The sequence below is a fragment of the Chlamydomonas reinhardtii genome, chromosome 9 (assembly GCF_000002595.2).
Source record: "Chlamydomonas reinhardtii strain CC-503 cw92 mt+ chromosome 9, whole genome shotgun sequence".
NCBI lineage: Eukaryota > Viridiplantae > Chlorophyta > Chlorophyceae > Chlamydomonadales > Chlamydomonadaceae > Chlamydomonas > Chlamydomonas reinhardtii.
In genome coordinates this window covers 5,492,102-5,516,806 of record NC_057012.1, presented here as the reverse complement: position 1 = coordinate 5,516,806, position 24,705 = coordinate 5,492,102, and the positions used below count along the sequence as shown (strand labels likewise).

Here is a 24,705-nt window from a genome sequence, read left to right as displayed (position 1 = left end):
GCGTCGTGCGGAGACTAACGCACGGGCGGCAAACAACCAGGATGAGGGTGTTTTGCTACGTTCGAAGGATGATTTCACATGGCTGCTGTTCGGCCTGTCCCTTCACGGTCCCTTCTTCACACAAGCACACGGATAGTCCTTGATGCGTCCTTACGCGCATGTCCATTCCTTTGACCACCACGGTCCCACAGGACAGTGAATCTCAGTTCGCAGCACCTGCATTAGTGCCTCGTCCGCTCACAGGCGTTCTAATCGCTTAGTCCGCAGCAGGGGGCACTGTCACGCACAGTCAAGCACAGTCTCAGGCCTGTCCCAATGTCTGTCACACAGCCGCAGTCCAGCAATTCACTTGTTTCGTCGCATCCTCGAAGTCCCTTCCACTTTGCAGCATGCTCACTGCCAGTGCATTCGTGGGGCCCTGGCTTGCCTTGGCTATAACCCGTCTGGCATACTCGCCCGCTCATCGTTGCTTGACACTAACTGACACGCGCGCGTGTTCGGTTGACTGCTCCCGGTGTCGCAGTCCCCGGCTGAACCGCCCCACTCTCTAGTCCCTACCCGCATGCTACGTTTCCCTTTCACTCTCGTCACCCTTCCCGCAGCTGCCTGAGCCCCCGCACCCCTGCCTCCGCCGTCCGCCCTGGTGCCCACTGTCCCACTGCAACCGTGCCTGCTGCAGCTGTTCATGTCTCTGCCGCTGCGGCTTGCAGTGCTGGCGCACCGCTCCTCCTCCTCCTGCTCCTCCTCCTCCTGCTCCGCCTCCTCCTCCTCCTCCTCCTCCTCCTCCTCCTCCTCCTCCTCCTCCTCCTCCTCCTCCTCCTTCTCCACCAAGCTCCTGGCTGCTGCCCCCGGCTGCTACCGGCTGTGCCTGAAGTCCGAGTCCCGCTCCTCCTCTATGGTGGTGACAGCGGGCACGTACAGGCTGGAGTACAGCGGCGGCAGGTGCAATCCGCGGGAGGCCGCCACCGACGGGTCCATGAACACAGCCTGCGGGAAGGGGAGGGAGGGCGGTTGCAAGGATGTTTGGAAAAGCGGTTCAGGATGCACTGGGGGGAGCGGTAGGCATGGGGAGCGTCGGAGGGGATGGGCGGCTGGAATGGGACGGGTGGTTGCGACGGGTTACTGGGCCGGGTCGTAGGACCTGGGGTAAAAGAGGTTGGAATGTGGAGCCAGCGTCAAACACAGCCCCCCATCCATACATGCACGCAGCAGGTGCCGCACCTTTGTCAGGAAGTCTGCGAACCGGATGCTGTACAGCTTGGGCGGCGCAACGCTGATGGCGTAGCCGTCGTGCGTGAAGCTTTTGAACGTGCGCTCAAATACCTGCTCGCCGCACGAGGTGGGCGGGGGCGCGGCGGCGGGGAAGGGTCAGCGCCGGGACAAGACGTGCCATTGAATTCCCAGCCGGCAAGTGCCGGCCTGGCCTCGAGCAGCGGGTTTCACGGCGTGACCGGTTCGAGGATGGCGGCGAGCACAGAGTAGGATGCACACATACTTGCACGCACCTTTCGCGTGTTCCACTCCTGCAAGATGTCGATGATGCCGAAGCACAGGATGACCTCCTCCGGCGGCGCGTCGCTCTTCTGCGGGTGCCAAGCAACACATACAGGGCGGCACATCCGCACATACGTTACCGGGTTGGACGTTGACCCAATCCAATCGGGTCATAACCTCCCTTCCTCCCTCCCTCCCTCCCTCCCTTCACCCGGCCGCACCGTGTGCACCGCCAGCGCCCTCATCTGGTAGCCCAGGTTGAGGGGCACAGCCGCCGCCCGGCCGCCGCCCACCGCACTGGCCGCCGCGCCGCCCACCAGGTCCTCCTCCTCGTCACTGGCGCCCGCAGCCTCCTCCACCTCGTCCAGCCTGCAGAGCAGGCGGGGCGAGGGGGTTGCAAGGTTGAAACATGCGGGGCGAGGAGGTGGGGGTGGAGGTGGAGGAAGCAAGTGAGCGCGCCCACGGTTTGACACGGTTGGCACGCAACCGCCAGAAGCCAAGGAGCTGCCGCAGCAAGCAAGCAGCACAATACTAACGAACGTAAACGAGCACGCGCGCCTGTTCGTTATCGCCCTCGTTCTTTTGATGTTTGGGCGCGTGCAAGGCCCTGTCCACCGCTCACCGGGGCAGGGAGCCGTCTACGAGGGCGCCGGGGCCGTGGCGGCGGCTGGCCAGCGCCTTGAGCACCGTGGTGGGGCCGTCGTACACCTGAGGGCGAGGAGGTGAGAAGAAGGGTTTGGCATTTCGCAAGCAGGAAGGAGAGCGGCCAGGGAAATTGTTGGCGGTAGAAGGACGCGCAGACTGAGGGTGGGCAGCTAGCGGGGGTGACTTGAACCATTCCCGGTGTGAAACCAGAGGCAGCACGCCGGGGAACGGCAGGCACCAACGACGGTACACACAGCCCGCACTCGGCAGCCGACACCGCCACGGCCCCCCACCTTGTAGGCCTTCTTGCTCCTCTTCTTGAGCTTGTCGCCCAGGAAGCGCAGCCGCGCCAGCGACAGGATGTCGGCGATGCGTGTCTCGCTGTAGCCCAGCCCCCTCATGCGCTCCTCAAACAGCCGCAGCTGCTTGTCCAGGTCTGAAGAGGGAGGTGAGGGGAAGGTGAGGGCGAAGCCGGGAAGGGAAGGGGGGGGAGTTTCAACAGGCGTGCAGAGGCGGTGTGGCATATCACGCCCACAGGCAACGGTCAGGGCATACCCAGACAGCCACACGGTAGCCACAGCAGCCGTGCCACTTCCAGCCAGCAAAACACCGGCCTGCCCCCCACGCCACGCCCCTCTATAGCGCCCGGGCCCCACACTCACCCGGCCGGTCCGAGAAGAGGTCGAAGTTGCGCACGTGCTCGCCGTCTGGGTCCTCCCCGCCGCCCGGCCCACCGCCGCCTGGCCCCGTCACGCTGCCTTGCCGCCCGCGGTCGTGCGCCCCGGGCGAGGTCGGCGTGAGGCCGTTGCGGCCGCTGGCGGGCGACACGCGATGGGCTGTGGCAGCAGTGGCAATGGTGGCGGTGGTTGTGTGCCCGAGTGTAACGAAATAGGTGGTGGTGGTGATGGGCAGGTTCGGTGGTTGTGGCGGCGCGGCACGGCAGCTGCTTTGCATCCGTGCGCGGCATGCTGCGCCCTGTATAGCGGTCCGCGTATCGACCCATCCTCCGGACGCTCGCACCATTGTCCACATGGCCCGCTGCCCCCGCCCCCAAGTTTCTCGTTTCAATTCGTTTCGTTTAGTTTGGGAAGGTAATAACCCCCCCCCCCCCCGCCCCAGCAAAGCGCGCTGGCCAAGACCTGCAACTTGATCCTCACCAGCGTCATCCGCGTCGGACCCGTGCGAGTCAACTCCCGGCAGCTGCACACTGCCGCTCGTTGCGCCGCCGCCGCTGCCGCCGCCGCCGCTGCCGTGGTTCCGCGACCCGGCGCCACCATCCGCGCTGTGCGCAGCCGGCGCCCCCGAGTGGGAGCCGCCCTCGGCCGCCGCCGCCTCCGCCGCCGCCAACCGCGCGCGGCTGCAGAAGTGTATCCCCAGTAGCAACGAGTAGTCCATCACCTGCAGGAGGGAGGGTTGCAGGGGCGGGTCATAGGAGGCAGTGAGGCACACGGGCCAAAAACGATACGGGTGCGTTGTGTTTGACAGCTATGCAAGCTGCCAAGCTGATTGTGAGTTGCGGGGGCGGGTTGCAGGGTTTCCCCTTGACGGACTTGACGGACTTGACGGACTTGACGGACGTGCAGGGTCGCAACTGCAAGTGTACGGTGCTTTTGGTTCGGGTCTCCCGAGCGGGGGCGCCCGCCACCCACCTCGACGGCGCGCAGGAACTCGGCGTCGTTGTTGATCTGCCGTATGAGCGCCGCGTGGTGCGCGGGGTCCAGCAGGAACTGAGGGGGCAGGCGGGGGTGCGGGGGGAAAGACAGGAGGACATGAGGGCTACATCGTTGGAAGACATGCAGTCAAGAGGCTCCACAGAATCCATGTTGCTGACGACTCATGTGAAGGTGAATGCCGCCAAGCAGCAAGGGCCGCCATGTGGTTGCCCGCCCCACACACGTGCGTCCTTTGCCACCTCCCTCCAGCTACTCATGCCCCCACTTCCCGGTTCCCCGTGTGCAGCCCAGCACTTTGAAGTTGGTTCCAACAACCCCCCCTCGCACTTCTACATTGGGTTCGGTTCAGTTGGTACTACCCGCCCCCGCACACACACACGCACACACACCTCCTACCTGCAGGTCCAGGTCCAGGTCCTTGAACACGGTCTTGGGGTCGTTGGGCGACACGTGCGGCCCCGTGGTGCGCCCGTCCGTGCTGCCCTTGAGGTCGAACTTCTTGTGGATCTGGCAGCGGGAGGGGCGGGGGAGGCGGGACGTTGCAGGTTGTGGGGTTGCGCAGGATATTGTGCGAAACTTGGCACCTGAAGCGGCTGCCCGCATTACAGCATGGCAGGAATGGGCCCGGGAGCCGTGTGCCACACCGCCATGCCCATGCCGTCTGCGTCCTAGCCCCTTCCATTGGGTTGGCTGGGGTGCGTTGAAGTGGAGATGTCGCGCCCCCATCCCAACACCGCCCAACAATGTGACAACAGCCATCCGCCCGCCTGCCTCCTTCCATTCTGCATGAACCACTACACTTCTCTGTACCAACCTTACAACACCCCCCTGTCTGCCCCTAGCCGGCCCGTGGGCCTCCCCTCACCTGCAGGTCTGTGTTGAACATGTTGTGCATAACCACGAAGCGCACGGTGCGGCCGTGCACCTGCTTCACGCCGTGCACGCCGAAGAAGCGGATGACCAGGTTCTGCGGCTGGCCCTCCATGTAGCTGGGGGGTAAGGGAGGGAGGGGCAGGAGCGGTGGGGGCAGTTGGGGCGGCGGTTGGGGCGGCAGTTTTGGGAGGACGCGTGAGGGTGGACGTGAAGGGCAACGTGCAGCTCCTGCTGTACGTCCTCCAGTCGTGCATTTATGGCTCCTCCCTTGTGCGTCCCCCGCCTCCTCCTGCTCCTCCTGCCTCTCGTCCTGCCTCCAGCCAATCCCCCCCTCCCCGCCCAGACGTACCTGTAGTACTTGGGCAGCAGCTCCAGCAGCGTCTTGATCTCCGTCTTGCGCATGGTCTTGACAAGGAACCTGCAGGGCGGGGTCAGTTTGGTCGGGAGGGCCACGCCGTGTGATACAGCTCACGCGCCATGCCTCAACCCGCTCTCGTCTACTCACCCACCACACGCCCCCGTGACCCACAGCCCGACCCTCACCACGACCTCCGCCGCTGACTCGACGTCAATTCCTCAGCCCCCCCTCCTCGCCTCCCCACAACCCAAGGTTCGCCCCACCTCTCGTCGTCACTGAGAAAGAACATGCAGCCGCTCTTGCCCGGGCTGTTGAGCTGCCACAGCGCACTGCTGCCGCCCAGGCTCAGCATGTAATCCGCGTCTGAGGCGCCGCGAGCGGCCGAGGCGTGCGGCAAGAGGAGGGATTGCGAGGTAAGAGCAGTAGGGAGGTGGGCGAGGAGCCAGGCGTGCGAGGATTCAGGTGAGCGGGTGGGCGGGTTGCGCGCGGCTGAGGGAAGTGCAGGTGCTTGGTTGTTGCCCGTATGCTATCGCCATAAGCTGCTCTGGAGAGTACGGTGCCCACTGCATCAGCACATCCCTGCTTCCAGCGCGCCGCCACCGCACAGCTTTCCCTCCGTCCCTCCCGCCTCCCCTCCCCTCGGCCCCCCTCCCGCCTCCGTCCCTCCCGCCTCCCCTCCCCCCGCCCCCCCCCCCCCGCTTGCACCTGCACCTGCGCGGCCTGCCGGCGCCGCACCGAAACCCACCTGCAATGCCGTACATGTTGCGCAGGTTGCGGAACACGCGCGGCGAGTAGTCCTTCCACTTGAAGTCGCCGGCGGGGTGCGCGGGCGTGATGGAGCTGCGTCGGGGACGGAGGGGGTAGGGGTGAGGTGAGGGTCAGGCAAGAGCGTCACATGGGGGAGTCGAACGGCACTCTTCTTCACTCCTTACTCGTGCGTCTGCCAATCCATCCCCATGACCCTGTCCGCACCCCAGGCCATCAACCCTCCCGCACAAACACACACACACACACACACACACACACACACACACACACACACACTCTCACACACACAGTTTGCCACTCACGATCCGGCCGCGGGGAAGAACACTTTGTCCTTGTGTGTGAAGTCGCCCGGCTGCAGCACGTGACTCAACGGCAGCACCACGCCGCCCGGGCCCGCACCCAGGCTGCTGAGCCGCGGGGCAGGCACCGAGCCCACGGTGGAGCTGGGGCCGGAGCCGGGGCCGCCCACGGTGCCGCCGCCACCACGGCCGGTCTGGTCGGCGATGTAGGAGCCGCGGCCGATGCTCCAACGGATGCCGTGCTGCAGCCGGAGCATCAGGTCGTACCTGCGCCGCGGCCACGTGCCGGGGGCGCACGTGCGGTTCAGCACCCGTGCGGTGTGCTTGGGCTTGTCCCACAGCGTGGAACCCAACAGCACACCCCGAAGCATACCCGACAGCGCGCCAAGTCCCTGACATTTCACATCCCCATCACCTGGCTGTCCCCTGGCTGCCCACAGATCCCTTCATGCGCCCCTTCCTCCTGCCCCCATGTAGCTCTCCCTCCTCTCCCGCTTCCCTCCTCTCCCGCTTCCCTCCTTTCCTACCCCCTCTCACCCGGGCATCCCCTTGTACAGCAGCTGGCCGTGCTTCTGCTGCAGCTTCTTGCCCAGGCCCAGAGCCCGCTTGACCTTCTTGCGAGCCTTGCGACCGCGCCCGTCGCCGCCCTCCGGGCTGGGGGGCTGTGTGCATGGGAGGTACGGAGCCACGGGGATGGACGAGACTGCGCGAGTCCGTGCCAGGTCCACCCTCAAGCTCCCCGCCTTGGCTCTCCCTCCCCTGTCGCCTTGCTCCAGTCTTGCCCCAAACGGCTCTCACAGAGCACACAGCAACAACCCCATTGTCATCGCTCCCACCCACCACCCACCGGCCCGAAGATCATCTTCGCATCCTCGCTGCTAAGCTTCTCCTCCCGCTTCAGCGCGCCCTCCTCAAACGCCCTGGTGGGCAAGGTGACGCAGGGTGACGTAAGAAAGGATACATGCAGCGGCGTCTTGAGAATAGTGCGGGGTAGAGGGGGCCCGGAGTGGGCAACGCCAAACCTGACACAGGGCTCGGGCCCAACCCGCCCACACAATACTGTACGGCACGCCGCCACCACCAGCAGCACCCATAAGCTATCCTGCTACACGCCCGCTGCACGCCCGCTACACGCCCTCCAAAAAGCGCGCACCGGATGAACAGCAGCTTGCCCTCCCGCTCCAGCTCCTTCTCCCGCTCCTTGGCGTCCTTCTCCTTCTCCTTCTCCTTGTCCCCCTTGTCCTTTTCACCCTTGTCCGCCGCGGCATTGGCGGCGGAGGTGGCTCCCGCCAGGGACGCAAAGGCGCCGTGTGTGGACTCCTTGGCGCCAATGTCTGCAGCGAGGAGTGGCGAAGGGGACAGGGGCCTGCTAGAACCAAACCCCAGGGTACAGGGGGACATGCGTATCTTAAGCGCAGCTTGTAGCCCCCAGCCTGCAGCATGCGCGTGCCACACGCAGCACACGCAAGCGTACACCACGCGCCGGGGGGCTAGGTTACGTCCTTTGCTCGCGCAGGGCTGCGCAATCTCCCCTGCGAGTCTCCGGTCAAGATGTCCGTCCAGCATGCCTACGGCTCCTCGCCGTCGCCGCAGCGCGGCCCACTGTACCAGCAGCCCAGGGGCCGGCACCCCATGGGGGCAGCGCCATTGCGGGGGGCAGCGCCAAGGCTCCCAGTGCCCAGCTGTGTGCGGAGCCCTCCACAACCAATCCGATGCGGCCAGCCCCAGCAGCAGGCGCCCTCCATGCGCGCGGCCCTGCCGGCTGCGCTCCAGCTGACAGCGGGCACAGGCGGTTGCCGCGGCCATCCACCCGCCGACGCCAGCCGCATATACATGCGCCCTCTACCCTGCCCTGTCGCTGCTTACTGCCAACAGGCTCACCGGTCCACCTGGTCCAGTGCATATGTACCTTGCCCACGCATGTGCATCCAGCCCCGCACCGCGCATGTTGCACCAGCTCGCCCGACCGCCCATTCACGCGCGACACACGCTTTCACGCACGAGCGCACGCACGCATAGGACCAGCAAGCGGCACAACCGCGCCACTTTCCCGTCGGGAAGCCAACCGTCCCACACACACCCACTCCTAGGATCACAACCCCCGCCACGCTCCGTTCCGCTCTGCTCTGCCACGCCACGCTCCGCCATGCTCCGCCAAGCCCCATCCCGCCAAGCCGCGCACCTGCTTGCATGGGCGTCTCCGGCTGCTGCGAGGTGGTCTGTGTCGACTCGTAGGCTTTGAGATTCAGGGCGCTGTCGCCCTCGATTTGGCCGGACCCCGCGCTCGTGAGGCCCCCTGCCACTCCCATGAGGCGCCCACTGCTGGTCTTAATGAGCTGCCTGGCCTTGCTCTCCTTGGCGGCAGGTTTGAACACCCCCACGCCATTCTTCATGCCATCCCGCCAGATGCCGTGGAAGGTGGACCCGTCCGCGTACATCTTAACGCCCACGCCGTCCCGCTTGCCGTCCTGTATGTATGTGGTTCGCCAGTTGTGCAGGTTGGGATGAGGAAGGTGGGAGAAGGTGGGATGGCTGGGGGCTGGGCAGAAGCCTGCGGTGTGGGTTGCATGTTGTCGCTGGGCGCTGTTTGCATGACATGGACCCCATGCTAAATGTCTAATGCCTGGAACACAGTCGAAAGCCTTCAGTCCCATCAGAACGTGGGCTCATTCACTCACGGCTTCGAACCGGGACACTTCCGGCGCCTGTGCGTGTGTGTGTGTGCGCGCCTACCCCACGCACCTTCCACTCTCCGTCGTAGCGCTGCCCCGACGTCCACAAGTACGTCCCAAACCCGTGCATGACGCCGTTGCGCCACTCGCCGTCATACTGGTTCCCGTCCTTCCAAACGCAGGTGCCCAGACCATGAGGCGTGCCGTTCTTCAGCGTGCCGGTGTATTTTGACCCGTCGCTGAACACTAGAGTTGCAATTTCCGGTTGTGGACCTGTTATAATATCCAAACGGCAAGCGGGAGGTAACTAAGGTAGCTGGAAGAAGAAAGAGTCACGCATCAAGTCCAGCAAATGACGCCCTTTCGCACGCACCCGCGCCGCCCTGCTCGCCAGGCGGCACGGCCACCTCTGCAGCCTGCGCAGAGAAAGCAGCGGCCTTAGAAGTGAGCTCGTCAGCGGTCAAGGGCGTCAATACCCACCGCCATCCTGTCGCTGTGCTCACTGTGGGCCCGCTCCACATTCCCAAACTAAATACATGTGCGTATCCTTAGCGCGCACGCCAAGTATGAGTCGAAGAAGGAAGTTCGCGCAAGTAAGAAGAGGGGGATTGTGTTGTTGTTTGCTTAAGTGCTATATGAAAGACTGTCATAGATGTTGGATATGTGGGATCAGGGCTTGGCAACATGTTGGCTGGCGAGCACGATTGTGCTTTGGAAGTTTCTTCCATGCGGCGCGCAAGCTTACGGTCGAGACGCGTTTAATAGCTGCATATACAAATAGCTTAGAACACAAAGCGCCACACAAGCTTGTCTCCACAAACAGCGTTCCGCAAGTCAGCGGTCCCGCACAGGGCCGTCCTTGCGATTAAGCGAGGTAACTGTATGAACTGATAAAGGCACCCTATGGCTCCGTGCGAGGTGGCGCGGGCGGCGGAGGAGGTGGCGCCGGCGGGCGGGCTCGCCAGCGGGCGGGAAGGCACAGCGGCGCCGGCGACTGAAGGGTGCGTGCGGTGACTGCGGGTCCACGGAGGGGACCAGGTCTGTCAGATCGCCGGCCACATGCTACCCTTCCTTGGTTAGCAAGTTGTCTGGAGATAATGACAAGCCGGTGCCAAGCGGTTGCGCCGACCGCCAGCCCGCTGACGAGCTCACGGCGGCCCTGTCAGACCCCCTGTCTCTTCCGACGGGCGCCTTCTATCCGTGTGCACCCTAGCCCCACGGGATCCCTTGACCTGGTGGCCAGTGATGTTGTACAAATGCACGACACATGCACCGCAGACATCACCGCTCCGAGTACGAAAAGAAGGTCCGCTCCGCCAAGCGCGCGGCGCGCAGTGAGCTCAGCATCACCAAAGGCGACTGGTGAGAGCTGTGTGAGAGCCATGCGAACTCGTGCACGGCACCATTTGTGAGAGAGCACGAGGGAAGCACCCTGTATATGTGTGCGTGTTGATGGGAACTCCGGAGGGGTAGGCGTGCGCGTCACCTGAGGCGCCACCCCGCCTCTCCACCCTTGCGCACCGCACAACAGTGCGCTGGTGTCATTGCCCAACCGCCAACTTCCACAAATCCTCCCACCACACACCCAACCCCACGCCCTCCCCAATCCCTTGCCTGCTGCCTGCGCCTGCAGGACCAAGCACGGCTACGCGCGCAGTGACCTGTGCAGCACGGAGGGGCTGGTGGACCGCATACCCCGCATCCACTGGAAGGTGCGGCTCCGCGCCTGAACAGCCGCTGCTGTTGCAGTCGCTGCAGCTGCCGCCGGCTGCATGTCTGCTGCCTCGTTTCTGGAGCTGATTCCGCCTCTGCGTCCTTATGTCCGTATGCCCCTTCCTCCTCCCTCCTCCGATTGTCACCCTCTACACCTCTCGGCCCACCCCCAGGATCTGTCTGTGGCGGAGTTTGTGGAGCGCTTTGAGCGGCCGCGCATCCCGGTGGTCATCACCGGCCTGGCGGAGCACTGGCCCGCAACCCGCCGCTGGACGGACCCTGAGGACATGCGGCGGAGGTTCGGGGACCACAAGTTCAAGGTGAGGGGGAGGGTTGGCAGGTGGCAGGAGGGCGGATAGCCTTTGAGGGGGGCAGAAGGGTAGCCGTTGGGAGTGAAATTAGTTGAAGGGGGTGGGGGAGTGGGGGAGGAGGGGGGGGCACTACGGCAGGACGCTAAGATAAAGCCCAATCAGTGGGTTTCCTCATAAGCTGCACGAGTATTCAGTGGTGTACCGCCCAGCCCTATCACCACTCCCTCCACGTGCCCCCGCGTTCTCTCCACGCCTACCCGCACCTCCCACTCCGCTTCTGCCTGCCGCCCTTCTGCCCAGGTGGGCAGTGACGACGACGGCTACGCGGTGCGGCTGCGGCTGAGCCACTACCTGGCATACGTGGCCGACCTGCAGCAGGTAGCTCCGGGGTGGAGGGGCGGGGTAGCCGTGTATGGATGATGGGGGAGCAGTAGGTCGCTTCAAACCCGGAAAGACCGAGGCCCAGAGGGGGCTCATCCAGCTCCAACACGTACCCTCCCCCCGCCCTCCTCCCGGCTCCCGCCCTGCCCTCCCAGGGTGCGGTGGACGACTCGCCGCTGTATGTGTTTGACGGCACCTTCGCGGACCGCGCCGGCAGCAAGGCCATGCGGAGGGACTACGAGGTGGGCGACAGGGGGTAGGGGGCAGGGGGCGGGGGCAGGGGGCAGGGGGCGGTGGAGGGGGAGGGGCAGGGCGAGGGGGGAAGGGGGAGGTGGAGGGGAAGCCGGAGGAGGGTGGCCGTCCTTAAAGACGGTGTGACAGTTAGGGGTGGGAACTCACCGAGAGGGGTTATTCGCACCTTTCTGCGAAGCTAGGAATAACAGGCAAGCCGGAAGGCCCTGCTGGGGGGAAGGGGGTGGCTTGCCCCACTCATTGTCGCCTCGTTGCACCTGCCTGTGCAATGCCGCCCCCGCCCCCTCCGTCGGCTCGGTTTTATTCGGATTGGAAGACACGCCCACCACCCCTACCCCCACCCGCCTCCTCACCGGCCCGCCTCAGGTGCCCGCCTACTTCCGAGAGGACCTGTTCGGACTGGTGGGCGAGGGCAGGCGGCCGCCCTACAGGTACGGGCGGGTGGGTGGGTGCAGGCCGGACACACACACACACACACACACACACACACACACACACACACACACACAGGTAGTGGTAGCGGGTGTGGTGTACAGGGGCATGTGTCATGTTGCGCAACACGTTGTGCGTGTGTATGTGCGTGTGTGCTGTGCCGGCTGCATTGGTGATGCGCCGAAGTCCTGTGGGCTGGCCACTGCACAAACTGCTGTTTCCTACGTCCCACCTTGTCTTCCGCTTGCCACTCATACTGCCGACCCCCCGCCCCTCCCCCTGCTCCATCCCCTCAGGTGGGTGGTGATGGGCCCGGCCCGCAGCGGCAGTGGGCTGCACATCGACCCCCTGGCCACAAGCGCCTGGAACACACTGCTGGCAGGTGCGGGGACGGGGGGGGGGTTTACATTCATGACTACGTGTGGAGAGGGGGAGGCGGGCAGCATGCAGGGGCAGGGGGGGAGCAGGCAGTGCTGTGGTGGTTATGTCCCAGAGCAGGGAGTGGGCGCAGTTCCGGTAGGGAGTGGGCGCAGTCGGGCAGGGGTTTGAGGTTGGAGGGGGTTGAGCGGCTGGACGCACAGAACATGGGGGAGGGAATGGATGCTCAGCAACGGAATAGGAGGAATGTGGTTCCCTGCAACCCTCATGTCGGACCGATTCGGACGATGGTGCCTTGTTGTGCTGTGCTCCTCTCTGCTCACACCATGCATACACGCCCGTTGTTTCCCTTTCTAGATCACCCGCACCCGCATGTGCCCTGCAGGCCACAAGCGCTGGGCGCTGTTCCCTCCCGGCACGCCCCGCGCCCACGTGCTGCCCAAGGAGCAGGGGGTGGAGCGCGAGGCAGTCAGCTGGTTCGGCAAGGTGTGGCCCAGGGCGCAGGCGCCCGACTGGCCCACCGCCCGCTGCGTGGACCTCATACAGGTGCGGGTGCGGGTGCGGGTGCGGGTGCGGGTGCGGGTGCGGGTGCGGGTGCGGGTGCGGGTGCGGGTGCGGGTGCGGGTGCGGGTGCGGGTGCGGGTGCGGGTGCGGGTGCGGGTGCGGGTGCGGGTGCGGGTGCGGGTGCGGGTGCGGGTGCAGGTGCGGGTGCGGGTGCGGGTGCGGGTGCAGGTGCGGGTGCGGGTGCGGGTGCGGGTGCGGGTGCGGGTGCGGGTGCGGGTGCAGGTGCGGGTGCGGGTGCGGGTGCGGGTGCGGGTGCGGGTGCCGGTGCGGGTGCGGCTGCGAGTGCGCGTGCGGGCGCTGGCGCGGCTGCGGATGCGGATGCGGCTGAGGGTGCGGATGCGAGTTGCTGGTGGTACAAACAATGCACAAGAGCGCGAAGCGCACCCCAACACGGTGCCGGTGTTATGGGCAGCATAAACACATGCGCATGCCGGGCCGAGCGCGCGTTGAGCGCCGCACAGCTCCAGCTCCAAACACACACCGCGAGCGCGCGCGCTAGAGAAGTAGGGAGTGCGAGGGAGGGGCCCACCTGCTGATGACGCGCATGAGCACACGCTCCGGCTCCGAGCTGCGGCCAGGTGTGCGAGAGAGCGGTGTGAGAGAGAGGCGTGGGGTCCGTGGCGGAGTGGCTTGCGTCAGTGAGCCATGACTGGTGGGCAGATGGCGCTCACGGCAGGCCAGGGGTACGGTGTAAGCGGCCCTCGGGCATCCGCGGAGCGTGTTGATGCTTACACACGGCAGCAAAGCGAACCAGCTGCCGCTGCCGGCACCCAAGCCACCGCGGCCCACCGCACGTGCTTAGCCCGCCCGTGACAAATGAAGCCTCGCCCGCTGCCGCCTGCCTGCCTGCCTGCCTGCCTGCGTGCCTGCCTCACCTGTGGAACCTGCAGCTGCAGCCGGCGCCCGGCGCCTTGGGCCGGCAGGGGCCTGGACCGCACTGCTCGCAGGGCTTGCGGCCGTGCTTCTCGTGGCCTGCACACGTGCACATGCACACGCATGCACATGCACACGCACTTACTTGGCGACTGGGCATGCCTGTCCCTCGCCCACCACACTACACGCCTGCTGCACTCCTCTCCTGGCGTCCGAACCACTGCACCCCTTCACCCCAACCCCCCTGCACTCAACACACTTACCACACAAACACACACGACCATACTTCTTGATCCTGTCCTGACCGGCCGCCCACGCACCCACCTGCCCGCTCCTCGCCAGGCCCCCGGCGAGACCGTGTTTGTTCCGGGCGGCTGGTGGCACGCGGTGCTCAACCTGGACGACACGGTGGCGGTCACACAGAACTACGTCAGCACCGCAAACTTCGAGCGGGTGCGTGCGCCTGCGCGGCGGGGCGGGGCGGGGCGGGCGAAGGCGGGCGGGTGGGAAGGGGCCCTGACATGTAAGCAGAGCTTGACGGGGGAAAGAGCGAGGGCATGCTGTTTGTAGACCACTCATCGGCCAATACCGGTACATGTGTGACCCATCCCAAACCGCTGCATGCAAACGTACGGCGCTGCCGCTCTCCCTCTTGCTCCCGTGTGCTGTCAGGTGTGGAAGCACACGGTCAAGGGGCGGCCCAAGATGAGCCGGCGCTGGCTGGCAGCACTGCAGACCCACCGACCCGACCTGGCAGCCATCGCGGCCGACATCAACGCCCGCGGCGAGGTGGAGTGCGACACCGGCAGTAGCAGCAGCAGTAGCAGCAGCAGCTCTTCATCCTCTTCATCCAGCAGTAGCAGCAGCAGCAGCGACAGTGACAGTGAAAGGGAGGGGGGCAGCAGCCGGCAGCGGCAGCGCCGGTGGGAAGGCGTGGAGCGGGAGGGCGCGGCGGCGGTGGTGCAGGAGGAGCGCGGGTGGCGGCGGTCAGACGGGCGGGAGAACGGCGGCGCGGGCTGCTCCGGGCTCGGCGGCGTAGGCGTGGGCGATAAAAGGGGCGGCTCCTCGCGCAGCCCTGATCGGCACCGGGACGCCCGCCGGGCAGGCAGCCGCAGCCGCAGCCGCAGCAGGAGCAGGAGCAGGAGCCGGAGCCGGAGGCGGTACCGCAGCCGCAGCCGCAGCCGCAGCCGCAGCAGGGGCCGGGGCCGGGCTGGCGCGCAGGAACGCGGGCGGAGCTGCAGTGGGGACCGGGCCGGCCGCGGTGGCAGCAGGCACGGTGGGGGCAGCCGCAGTCGGAGCCGGGACCGGGCCTGGGGGCGCAGTCGGGGTGCAGACGCGGACACGGATGCGGTTCGCAGTGAGTGGCGCAGTGGCGGCGGAGGCCGCAGCCGCAACCGGAGCCGGAGCCGGAGCAGGAGCAGGCAGCGCCTGAGTAGCAGGGACGGTCGCGGCCGCAGCAGCCCAAGCCGCAGGCGGAGTCGGAGCCGCAGTAGGAGCAGGAGCAGGAGCCCGGACGGTGACAGCGGGGGCAGTCGGCGGCTTGGCAGCTGGGAGCGACTGGCGGAGGGTCGGAGGCACCGGCGAGACCGTGAGCAGCGATGGTGTGGAGACGAGGAAGCGGAGGAGGGGCGGAGGCGGTGGCAGGGCGGTGAGAGGGCGGAGGCCCGTTTCGGTGAGGAGCGGCGTAGTGACGACCGGCGGAGCAATGAGGGACGGCGGGATGAGGGGCGGCGGTGGAACCCGGAGCGGCGGGAGGGGCGGGAGGAGCCGCAGCGAGGTGACGAGCGCCGGCGGTAGGCGGGGCGGGTATCTGGGGGTATTGATACATTGATGCGGTGTGCCTGGGCTGCACGGTATGGCAGAAAGGAGATGTTACCGCACGGAGATACTGCGTTGCGTGTATTTGCGGTTCGGCTACCGCAGTGTACGGTAGTGCCACATTACGAGCAGGGAATGAGAACAAGGTGGAGGATGCGGCGCGGTGGCGCAGGCATCATAATAGGCAGGCTGCGCAGGGAAGGTGGGGAGCAGCAAGAGCTTGCGGTGACCGTGTGCCGAAGACCACTGCTGCGATACTTCTGCCCCGGCGCCTCACAGACTCAACACTTCGCGTGACCACTCACTCAGCTTCTTTATTTGCGCACAAGTACCTTGCGCCAAAGCACGTTGCTGAGTTGCATTGAATTTAACACCCGTCGTGCCGGATGATTGCGGCACGATCTGGTAATGGGTAAATGTCCGGTTCATTTGGTCACCTCTTGATGCTTAATAGTCCCTGGCCCTGCCGTGCGGTACTCGACCGGAGGTTGAGAACGCGAGTGGCGGCGTGTACGGACGCTGGGTGGTAGCCTGTAGCACGCAAATGTGATCCTAAGTCTCAGATTGAGGACCAGGACGTGTGTGCTGACGGACCGCGAGATAGCGGCAAGGTCATCCCACCGTTCCCAATGTACAGCACTGATCACGTGGCGCCAGTTGATTTACAGCACGAAGCATCAGTACCTCTCAACCCCACCCCCACAACAAGAAAATGCCAACAATCCCAACACAAATCTCAACTTCCACAGCCCAATCTACACTCCACTTCCCACCTCTCTCAATTCCAGTTCGCACGCGTACACAGTCATTCTTCGTCTCGTCAATGGAAGAATTTTGCAAACCAGTCCGAACAATTCCAGCAGCGCCGCACGGCGGTAATACGCGTGCCTTGCGGATGTTCCCTGGGGGCGTGGTGTGGCGGCGGTGCGATGACCCGGCGGGCAGCGTCTCAATAATGCCACACCAGCATCGGGCACACACGACACATGCCTCAGTTGCGAAGCCCGCTTGCCCACGCCGCCCCGTAGCTGCCATCTTTCGCTCATCATCATCACCACCATCATCAAATCAAAGTACCCGAACAGTAACACACGCGTAATTGCGCACATACACGCATTGTGCTTACTACTGATTGCGGGACCAGTGCTGGCTACTGGCACAGTAGCCTCCCGTCTTCCGTTGCGCTCGCCAACAGGCAGGTCCGCCTCACTTCCCCGAGTCCCCTCGCACTACACAGTTTCGGCTCCTTTACTCCCCGCAAGCACGTGTTTCTCCCAGACATGTAAGACAAGTAAGTATGCGCACATGCACAGCTGCCCACACTGTCCGCGCTCGGATCAAAATAGGTCCTTTTGCAACTGTGCGCAACCCAAATGTTGCAACTGTACCGAAGGATTTGATCAATGTACATCACCTCCCTTCGCAAATGCTCCTGCAATCCCCAATCCGTCACTGCCGCTGGTACTCCCCTAAGGCCCCCTGCGTCCTAGTTTGCATCCCTCTTCCATTTCCTTTTGCGGTCCTCAATCCGCAACACTCATCACTTTTGCAACACTCATCACTGGTGCAACACTCATTACTTCCGCAGCACTCGTAATTTCTGCAGCACTCATCATTTCTGCAGCAGTGGCACTCAATTCCGCAGCTACCCGTCGCGCTGCTCCTCCCCCTCCTCGCCGAGCAGTATCTTCTGGGCGGTGGCCAGCAGCAGCCCCTCCAGCATGTCACCCACCTGACCCACGGCGTGTCCCTTGAGCACCTGCGAACACAGGCGTGCGGCGGGGAGAGGCAGGTGTGGGGGCGGGCGGGGCAAAGGCGTCAGCAGGGTATGTGAGGGCGATAGTGGGCGCCAGGCAGGTACGTGTTGGAGGGCCAAGCGGCAGATTGCAGCGCATCCAGTCGTTTGCATAGCCATGCAGCCACATTGGGTACAGTCATCTGCTGTGTGTGCTGTGTGTGAGCAAGCTGGCCACGAACAGCCCACCGCGCGTGCACAAATTACGCTCTAAGGACCCTGTCGACCTTCACTATCCCATACCATGATGCAGGACGCCGCACCTGGTTGATGGGGAAGGGCGGCGCGACCTTGGGCGAGATGCATTTGCTGACCACAATGGTGGTGGGGCTGACAGTCTGTAGCGGCGTCCGGATGGCCTCGGCTGTAGCAGCACTGCTGCCTTGGTGGCCAGACGACATGAAGGGGTTGTTGATGGAGGCAAGGAAGCCGCCCAGGCCGACACCGCCAGATGCGGAGCTGCGAGGGGTGTCGGCTGGTGACAGGCCTCCGCTGCTACTGCCGCTGCTACTGCCGCTGCAGCTGCCGCGATAGGACGTGGAGGACAGGGAGCGAGGAGAGGCGGCTGCGGAGGCGTCGTGGAGACCGGAGGCGGAGGGGGAGGGTGTCAATGTCGGAGAAGACACGTTCCGGTGCTGGAGGAAGGGCAGCGAGAGGCCGGAGGCGGAGTGAGCGGATTCGGCGGCGACGGCGGCGGGGGTCTTGTAGGCGCCGCCGGGGCCTTTGCCTGACGGGCCGGTGATGGTCCAGGTACCCTCATACTTGCGCAGGAAGCCAGGCTCCCGCAGCACGAAGGAAACCTGCGCGCGCGTGGGTGTTTAGGTGTGGGTAGTGGGAATGGAGGCAATGGGTGAGGGGGTGCGTGGCTGGCACATGAGCGGTGCTATGGGCCTGGATGACCGGCGGAGATCAGTATTGGCGTGCTGGGACCGCTGATCGAGGCATCGAGGTCATCATAAATGCCTCCCAAGCTCCCCCTTGCCCCGTCTCCGCTTCTGCCTCCCCACCATTCAACCCTTGCTGCGCCCAACGTGGCTCACACGCGTCGACCCTCCACCTCACTCCCTCCCCACTCCCACCCCATTCCCACCTACCCATTCACCCGCACTCACCGTGCCCGCCTCCCTGTCCGTGGTCATCCACAGCCGGTTCTCGCACACGCCGCCGACCTTCCAGAACTTCCAGCGCGCGCGGTAGTCCAGCCGCCAGCGCCGCACCGGGCCCTGCTCCGACACAAGCACAGCGTTGGCAGACTGCGGCAGGGCAGGGAGGGGCGAGGGCAAGGGCAAGGCAGCGTAAGATGAGGCAGGCAGAGATGGGACCAGGGCCAGGGTGGGGAATGGAAAGGGAAGGGAGCTGGAATGGAAGGGCACGGGTCGGCACCATCTGCTTAAGTGGCAACATGCATGAGGCGGACAGCTCCTCCCCCTGCCTCCCCCGTTGCTGCCTGGGAGCGGTGCAAGCAAGCTCCCTCCCGCCCTTCCCACCTCCCCTCCTCCCCACCCCCGCCCCTCCTCACTTCTATGGCCTCGAATATGCGCTCGTGCTGGTGCGGGTCCGCCAGCAGGTCGAACACCACGTCACAGGGCGCCTCGGACACCACAGCACGCATGTCCACAACCGCCGTGCTGCGGTCCTGTGGGGGTATGCATGCGAGTGGGTGTGCGGGTTAGGCGAGGGAGGGGGAGAGGCGAGAGGAGGACAGGAGAGGAGGAGGACAGTAACACAGGATGGGGTCGAGAGGAGGTAGGAAGGGGAGGCGGCGTGGCGTGGCGTGCTTGTTTGGCGGGGACGGCTGGCGCAAGCTGGCGTTAGCAAGCATTGGACCTACCATGCGAGCGCAGGTACCAACAAAGCTGGACACGTCAGCAACCCGCACGCATCGCGCCCCTATACTCTTCCCAGCTCTCGCGCTACTCACGCCCTGATCCTCCCCGTCACGCACCTTTAGATGCGCCTTAACGGCGTGGCTCTGGAAGCGGTAGGGCTGCGGTTCCTTGGGTCCCGTCCCCTTGGCCCCGGCGCCACCGCCGCCCGCAGCGGGCAGCGGCGCCCAGCTAACGTCGTCTGCGCCCACAGCCGCATCCAGGCCCGCGGCACTAGAGCCGGAGCCGATGTCGGAGGGGAGGGAGTCAAAGGTCGGCGCAACGCCCGCGGCGTCCGCGATGACCGCGCGCTCCTGCGGCCCCGCGGTGCTGACGCCACCGCCGGTGGCGAGTGCGCTGGCAGCGCTGCCGCCGCGGCCCCAGCCGAAGACCATGGTAAAGACTGAAGAGGGCTGGGGAAGGCTGCGACTGGCGCGACTGGAGGTCAGAAGTCGTTGGCTGCCGAAGGGCCCACCGGCGATGGTTTGGCGAACAAGGCAAGGCGAACGCCTGAAACCGGTCCTGGTCAAACAGAGCTACGTGTCTGAAGCTGCTGTTCAACAGTCAAACCGGCAATACTCAGCTGTCAGGTTTGCGGGACGGCAGATGTCCGCGAGGGCTTGCGCTTAATCGCGGTGGCTGGAGTGATCACAGACTGCAAGAACGGATATGAGTTGATATTGACATTTCATTTTAGCCTAGGGAATATAAGACCGGTCGCTGGAGAGGATTCGCGCCGGTGACGCCACCCAGCCTGACCCGTCATCGCGGGGGACCGAAGCTGGCGCAATGGCCTGTCACCGATGGCGCATTGTACTCAATCTGTTGTTGTAGAAGCGGAAGACCACTTGAAGGTCGTCAGGCTACAGCTCAATTAATTGAGTGCACGCGTGCTGCCCGCAGGCTGGCGTAAACCCGTCAGGAGTAGCTGCAAGCTGTCAGAATGTTGCAGCGGTTCTAGATCGAGCTGATGCAGCAATTAACGTTGCAGCACTTTGCCAACAAAGCATGTTTGACGCGAGCTTGTACCTGCTTGTACCAACAACCACCTTGCAACCGCCACCACTTTTGACTATGTTGCGTCCGTTTCCTTGCACCCCGCTTTGAGCATGTAGCAGTGTCTAAAAAAGCGCAAAGTTCAAGCTCGCCGACTTGCCGTCAGTCTTCCCTGATGGATCAGCCCCTTCCCCAGCTGACACCCCCTTGACACCGCGCGCCAGTCGCACCGCAAATGATCCTGCGCGCCGAGTCCCTCCCGTGCTTCACTTTGCTTCATCACAGCCAGAGCGTCCGAAACAACTTGCTAGACTAATTATCTCATACTGCGCGACTGCATCCAGCAACCCCCTACGGCGCCCAGACGTGCCCAGATGTATGGCCGTCACCCGCGCACCCTCCTCACCTCAACAGACAGCCTCCGCCCCTCCTCTCTTTCTGCTCGCTCCACAAACCCACACACGCCTGCACGCCGCCACAACAACACACGCGCCCCGCCACCAGTAATCCCGCCGTCTCCCCTTGCCTCTAACCGCGCAACCTCTGCACTACGTGACGCGGCGGCTGACGTTGCGGATGTTGGCACCCACGCAGGTGGCGAAGATGGTGCTGCTGCTCCTCTCGGTGCGCAGGCTGAAGGTGACGCCGAAGAAGTCGCGGATGTGGCGCAGCGTGCGCACTGCGTGCGGCGTCAGCGGCCCCAGCCGCAGCGTGTTGGCTTCCTGTGCGAATCGAGGTTGCACGGGTGGGTGGGAGGGATGGGTTATATGCCCGAGCCCAAGGGAATGGGTTGGGTTATGGGGTGGGAGGCCCCAGAGTGGGAGAGGGATGGATGGCGTTGGTACGCATCGGGGAGGTTTAGAGGTGGGGGATGCAGAGGCTGTCCATGTGGTCGGAACACGCGAATGCAAGGCGCAGGCATTTGCTGAGGAGGGGCTGTTGGGCTGCCGCCAAACTACCGGCACAAGCTACCAGCTCGCCCGCCACTCATGCCTCAGCCAGCCGGCTACCCACCTCTGGCCCCAGCGCGCACAGCAGCAGCAGCAGCCCCTGGTGGCTGCCGTCCACCACACCGCCTCGCCGGACCTGCAGCACAGGGAGCCAGCCGGTCAGGAGCGGGTGTCATAAGACCTATCATAACACACATCTCGCGTGCGGCGCTCCTGCACACGAGATATGCACATCCTGTTGTTGCCATACCCTTCGGGACCCGCAGACCAACCCTTCACGAACGGGCCCTGGTGCTGATACCTCCCGCAGCGGCCGTGCCTCGGGACTGACGAGAACGACTCCCCTCCCGTCGCTTCCCCCGCCCAGCCTCGCCGCCGCCGCCTCACCTCCTCCAGCAGCAGCTGCGCCGCCGTGGTGCCGATGTCCTCAGGCACCAGCTCGCCTTGGGTGCCGCCCTCAGTCTGGACGGGCAGCGAACACGTCATGGCAGGGTTCAGAGGAAGTCAGAGACACGCCGAGGAACAGAGGAAGGCCACGGCAAATCGGTGGCATGTGAATGGCGGCAATTACAGACCCAGGGATTGGTATTTCTGCCAAGTGTCTTTATGCCCCTCCCCGCACGCCCTCCCCGCTTGTGCGCGCATGTACCGTAGGGCAGCCGAACGACATGATGGGCTAATCCTGAAGCTCCCCCGCTTCCGGTCGCTTTCTCGTTCTCGTCAATTTCCCTGCCCCATGGGTATCGGCACACACTTCCTCCTCCGCACCTGCTGTCTGCTGGGCGCCACGTGGCACGCCTCCGCGCTGATGAGGCAGCCGGCGGTGGTCTCAGCAACCAGCGTGATGCCGTAGCCGGGGCTCTTGCCGCTAAGGAGGGCACACACAAACACACAGCGGATGGAGTGGAGCGTCAGTCGAATTGAAGCGTATGGTAAGAGGTGGGTGGGCGCAGCTGGAGCTTGAGTACGACATACGCTGCCCCATCCCTCCAAGAGCCATACAAGCTCCCAAGGCCACCATGCGTGGCTCGCGGGTCCTGAGCTCCGCCTGTTAGCGGCAGGGCCTAGCCTGCCTCCGTGCTCACTGCCCAGGCACGAACAGGCCCGACGTGTGCCCCCACCCACCCACCCCTCCACCTTCTGGCCTAGCCACCCGCCTGCCCTTGCAGCCGGCCCCCATCCCAACCGCCCCCGTATCAAAGTTTGCTCGCAGGAGTGGTGGTGCCCTCCCCTCCATCAAACTTCACCCACTCCGATCTCCATGGATGGCTACTCCCCCCCCCCCAACAACACCATCCCAACCCGCATCCAGCTCTCCCACCCCACCCACCTGGCCGCCCCGCTGGTGGCGTCCGTGAACACGTACACGTCTGCCAGCAGCGTGTTGAGCACACCGCGAGCGCCGTCTACCAGCCGGTTCGTAACCTGGGGGTTGAGGGCGAGTGTGCGTATGCACACAGCGGCGTGACGGTGTGTTTCAAAAGAAAACGGGTAGAGGCCGAAACAGTCGACTCGACGTGCGGTGAGTGCATGGGTGCAGGGTGCGTGTACATGCAATGCATTCGTACATGCGAGCATGTGGAGGATTGCTGCGCGTTTGGGGAACGCAGTGCTTCTGGAAGTCTACGCCACCGTACTACGCGCCCCGTCTAGCGTCCATGCGATCCATACTCCTTTCCGGGCAAGCTACGAGATCCCCCTCCCGCACCAGCACACCCACCCACACTCACCTGTGGCGAGACCTTCATGCTGTACGCCACACCACGTATCCGCTTGACCATGCCTGTGTGCCGGCCAAAACCCGTGTCAACATTACTGGGAGGACGGGCATCCCAGGTGTCCCCGCAGCACCTCAAGCGTCTCGGCCCTTCCCCTGGTTCCCGCTGTAGCCGCTGCCCCATTCGTGACGCCCCACTGAACCCCAGTTCAACAGCCCTGAACCGCGGCTCCCGGGCTACCGCTTTGGTCGCACTGCACTACTTCTTGGAAGGACCTCCACGTCTCCGCACTCATTGCAGCAACCACCGCAACCCCCGGTATCGCTTGCCCGGACCTTGAGATGTTACCGCCCGGCCCACCCACCCCCGTTCCTTCATCACCATCCCGCCGCGCCGCCCCTCGCTCTCACCCTCGTCCTCCATCTTGACGGGCGACAGCTGCTTCACCATGGGCACCCGCAGCACCACCTCCCCGCCGCCCCCTGGCGCCGCGCCGCGTGACACCACCCGCAGCTCCAACCCGTCCTCCAGGCCTGCAGCGCGGGGGTGGGAGTGGGTGGATGGGCGGGGTTGCACAGGGCTGAAAGGGCGAAGAGACGGGCTCCTGTTTGGTGTGCTGCAAGCGACATGGCGGCGGCACAAAGCAGCGCCCGTGACCGCACCGTCACAGCTCAGCACGGCACCTCCACTACTCACCCAGCGCCTTCCGCATCAGCGGCAGCGTCACGGTGCGGAAGGTGTCCACACCTGGGTCCACACTGTCATTGGTGATGCCGCGCAGCGTTATGGACAGCGGCTGCGGGGCAGAGGCAGGGGCAGAGGCAGGGGCAGCGGCCGGAAGCGGGTCGGACAGGGAGCCACACTGGCACTCGGCGTTGGGAACTGCGGCTCGGCACGTGGCCTCATACGTTGCAGCCCATCACCGAACGCAGCCATCCGTGGCCCTCCTCGCCACGGACACAGCCGCCGCCCGAACTGCGCAATCAACCTGAGCTCTGGGTTGCGCGGGCCATCTTCCTGATAGTTCCCTTCATTTGTAGCAGATGCCCGTAATCTACGTGGTTGTTGTGTGCCAAGCCCCCCTCCCCGGTCCCCTCCCCTCCCGCACCTTCTTGCCGAACAGGCCTAGCACCACCAGCGGCTCCAGGAAATAGCCGATGCCGCGGCTGGTGCCGCAGTCGTGTGACAGCGCCGTGCCACATACCACCACACCTGGCCTATACTTCAGCGAGGTACCTGGAGTGGGTGGGTGTATGGCGGGAGGGTGTGCGCAGGTGATGGCAAGCGCACGCATGGGCGGGCCGCTTGGTAGTAAGCACAACGCGGCTACCCTAACTGAAGCCCGCGAGGACATGCTACAAGCGACGCACAATCCCGCATTCTATGCGGCAATGTTACAAGTGATAACTGATGGGCGGGCGGCTGCGCGTGGGTTCCTCCTCCTGGGTCGTCTCAACGTGGCGTGGCTGCTTGAAACCCTGCCGCCAAGCAGCCAAACCGGCGCACCCGTCTCGTTGATTTCCACGACGCAGCCATTCGTGAGCTTTTCTAAAAGTCTTAGAAATGAAGCCTCAAATTCGCGCAGGCCCGGGCTCTCGGGGTCGGCGGCGCGGATGTCGTCAATGCGAATGGGCCGGCCGGAGAGTGTCGAGCAAACTAGGCGCTGTCGAAAATGCTGACTGCCTTTAAAGCGAAGCATTTGAAGGAGCTGGTCAAAATTCAGCACATTTCAAGAGCGAAACTAGAGAATGGGCGGATGTTGGTTTTCAGCTGAGGCAGTGTGCTTCGTGTTAAAGGTGGTATCAAGCAACAACAAGGACTAGGACGAGTCACCAAGAATTTAGCAAGACCAAAAAGCAATGTCTCAAGCTGCGATG

General features: G+C 64.6%; 4 protein-coding genes across 4 annotated transcripts; 1 reads left to right on the top strand and 3 right to left on the bottom strand.

The window, feature by feature from the left end:
- Positions 1 to 52: 52 nt before the first annotated feature.
- Positions 53 to 9,424, bottom strand: CHLRE_09g400478v5 (uncharacterized protein). Its single transcript, XM_043065989.1, has 22 exons — positions 9,263 to 9,424; positions 9,156 to 9,198; positions 8,853 to 9,055; positions 8,293 to 8,578; positions 7,264 to 7,444; positions 6,958 to 7,030; positions 6,648 to 6,772; positions 6,114 to 6,377; positions 5,789 to 5,883; positions 5,307 to 5,406; positions 5,035 to 5,103; positions 4,678 to 4,801; positions 4,209 to 4,319; positions 3,789 to 3,866; positions 3,297 to 3,537; positions 2,802 to 2,975; positions 2,433 to 2,575; positions 2,117 to 2,202; positions 1,716 to 1,863; positions 1,506 to 1,583; positions 1,222 to 1,323; positions 53 to 987 (listed from the first exon to the last, which is right to left on the bottom strand). Exons 1-22 carry the CDS (start codon positions 9,266 to 9,268, stop codon positions 856 to 858), a joined length of 2,862 nt encoding a protein of 953 aa, XP_042921377.1. The 5' UTR covers positions 9,269 to 9,424; the 3' UTR covers positions 53 to 855.
- A 140-nt stretch (positions 9,425 to 9,564) lies between these two features.
- Positions 9,565 to 16,140, top strand: CHLRE_09g400441v5 (uncharacterized protein). Its single transcript, XM_043065985.1, has 11 exons — positions 9,565 to 9,783; positions 10,061 to 10,144; positions 10,416 to 10,494; positions 10,669 to 10,815; positions 11,107 to 11,184; positions 11,343 to 11,429; positions 11,806 to 11,870; positions 12,168 to 12,253; positions 12,635 to 12,795; positions 14,029 to 14,139; positions 14,359 to 16,140. The coding sequence occupies exons 1-11, from the start codon at positions 9,686 to 9,688 to the stop codon at positions 15,481 to 15,483; spliced, it is 2,121 nt and encodes a 706-aa protein (XP_042921376.1). The 5' UTR covers positions 9,565 to 9,685; the 3' UTR covers positions 15,484 to 16,140.
- Positions 16,141 to 16,154: 14 nt separating this feature from the next.
- On the bottom strand, positions 16,155 to 19,854 carry CHLRE_09g400404v5 (uncharacterized protein). Its single transcript, XM_001697524.2, has 5 exons — positions 19,245 to 19,854; positions 18,819 to 18,935; positions 18,412 to 18,552; positions 17,563 to 18,099; positions 16,155 to 17,263 (listed from the first exon to the last, which is right to left on the bottom strand). The coding sequence occupies exons 1-5, from the start codon at positions 19,557 to 19,559 to the stop codon at positions 17,150 to 17,152; spliced, it is 1,224 nt and encodes a 407-aa protein (XP_001697576.1). The 5' UTR covers positions 19,560 to 19,854; the 3' UTR covers positions 16,155 to 17,149.
- Positions 19,855 to 20,138: 284 nt separating this feature from the next.
- Positions 20,139 to 24,659, bottom strand: CHLRE_09g400367v5 (uncharacterized protein). The gene is made up of 10 exons (XM_001697523.2): positions 24,335 to 24,659; positions 23,937 to 24,064; positions 23,525 to 23,624; positions 23,239 to 23,361; positions 22,841 to 22,893; positions 22,441 to 22,535; positions 21,879 to 21,978; positions 21,498 to 21,572; positions 21,175 to 21,246; positions 20,139 to 20,882 (listed from the first exon to the last, which is right to left on the bottom strand). The coding sequence occupies exons 1-10, from the start codon at positions 24,525 to 24,527 to the stop codon at positions 20,709 to 20,711; spliced, it is 1,113 nt and encodes a 370-aa protein (XP_001697575.1). The 5' UTR covers positions 24,528 to 24,659; the 3' UTR covers positions 20,139 to 20,708.
- Between the last annotated feature and the right edge of the window lie 46 nt (positions 24,660 to 24,705).

Coding starts and splice junctions, on each gene's coding strand:
- CHLRE_09g400478v5 (XM_043065989.1), bottom strand. Junction 4,320..4,677: donor TGTTCAACACAGACCTGCAG/GTGAGGGGAGGC, acceptor TCCCGCTGCCAG/ATCCACAAGAAGTTCGACCT. Junction 1,324..1,505: donor AGGAGTGGAACACGCGAAAG/GTGCGTGCAAGT, acceptor TGCGGCGAGCAG/GTATTTGAGCGCACGTTCAA.
- CHLRE_09g400441v5 (XM_043065985.1), top strand. CDS start 9,686: ATGGCTCCGTGCGAGGTGGCGCGGGCGGCGGAGGAGGTGGCGCCGGCG. Junction 9,784..10,060: donor GCGGCGCCGGCGACTGAAGG/GTGCGTGCGGTG, acceptor CATGCACCGCAG/ACATCACCGCTCCGAGTACG. Junction 10,816..11,106: donor TCGGGGACCACAAGTTCAAG/GTGAGGGGGAGG, acceptor CCTTCTGCCCAG/GTGGGCAGTGACGACGACGG.
- CHLRE_09g400404v5 (XM_001697524.2), bottom strand. CDS start 19,559: ATGGTCTTCGGCTGGGGCCGCGGCGGCAGCGCTGCCAGCGCACTCGCC. Junction 18,936..19,244: donor CCGTTAAGGCGCATCTAAAG/GTGCGTGACGGG, acceptor ATACCCCCACAG/GACCGCAGCACGGCGGTTGT. Junction 17,264..17,562: donor CGCCCTTCCCCATCAACCAG/GTGCGGCGTCCT, acceptor CTGTGTTCGCAG/GTGCTCAAGGGACACGCCGT.
- CHLRE_09g400367v5 (XM_001697523.2), bottom strand. CDS start 24,527: ATGCTTCGCTTTAAAGGCAGTCAGCATTTTCGACAGCGCCTAGTTTGC. Junction 23,625..23,936: donor TAGGCCTGTTCGGCAAGAAG/GTGCGGGAGGGG, acceptor TCTGCCCCGCAG/CCGCTGTCCATAACGCTGCG. Junction 22,536..22,840: donor GCATGAAGGTCTCGCCACAG/GTGAGTGTGGGT, acceptor CTCAACCCCCAG/GTTACGAACCGGCTGGTAGA.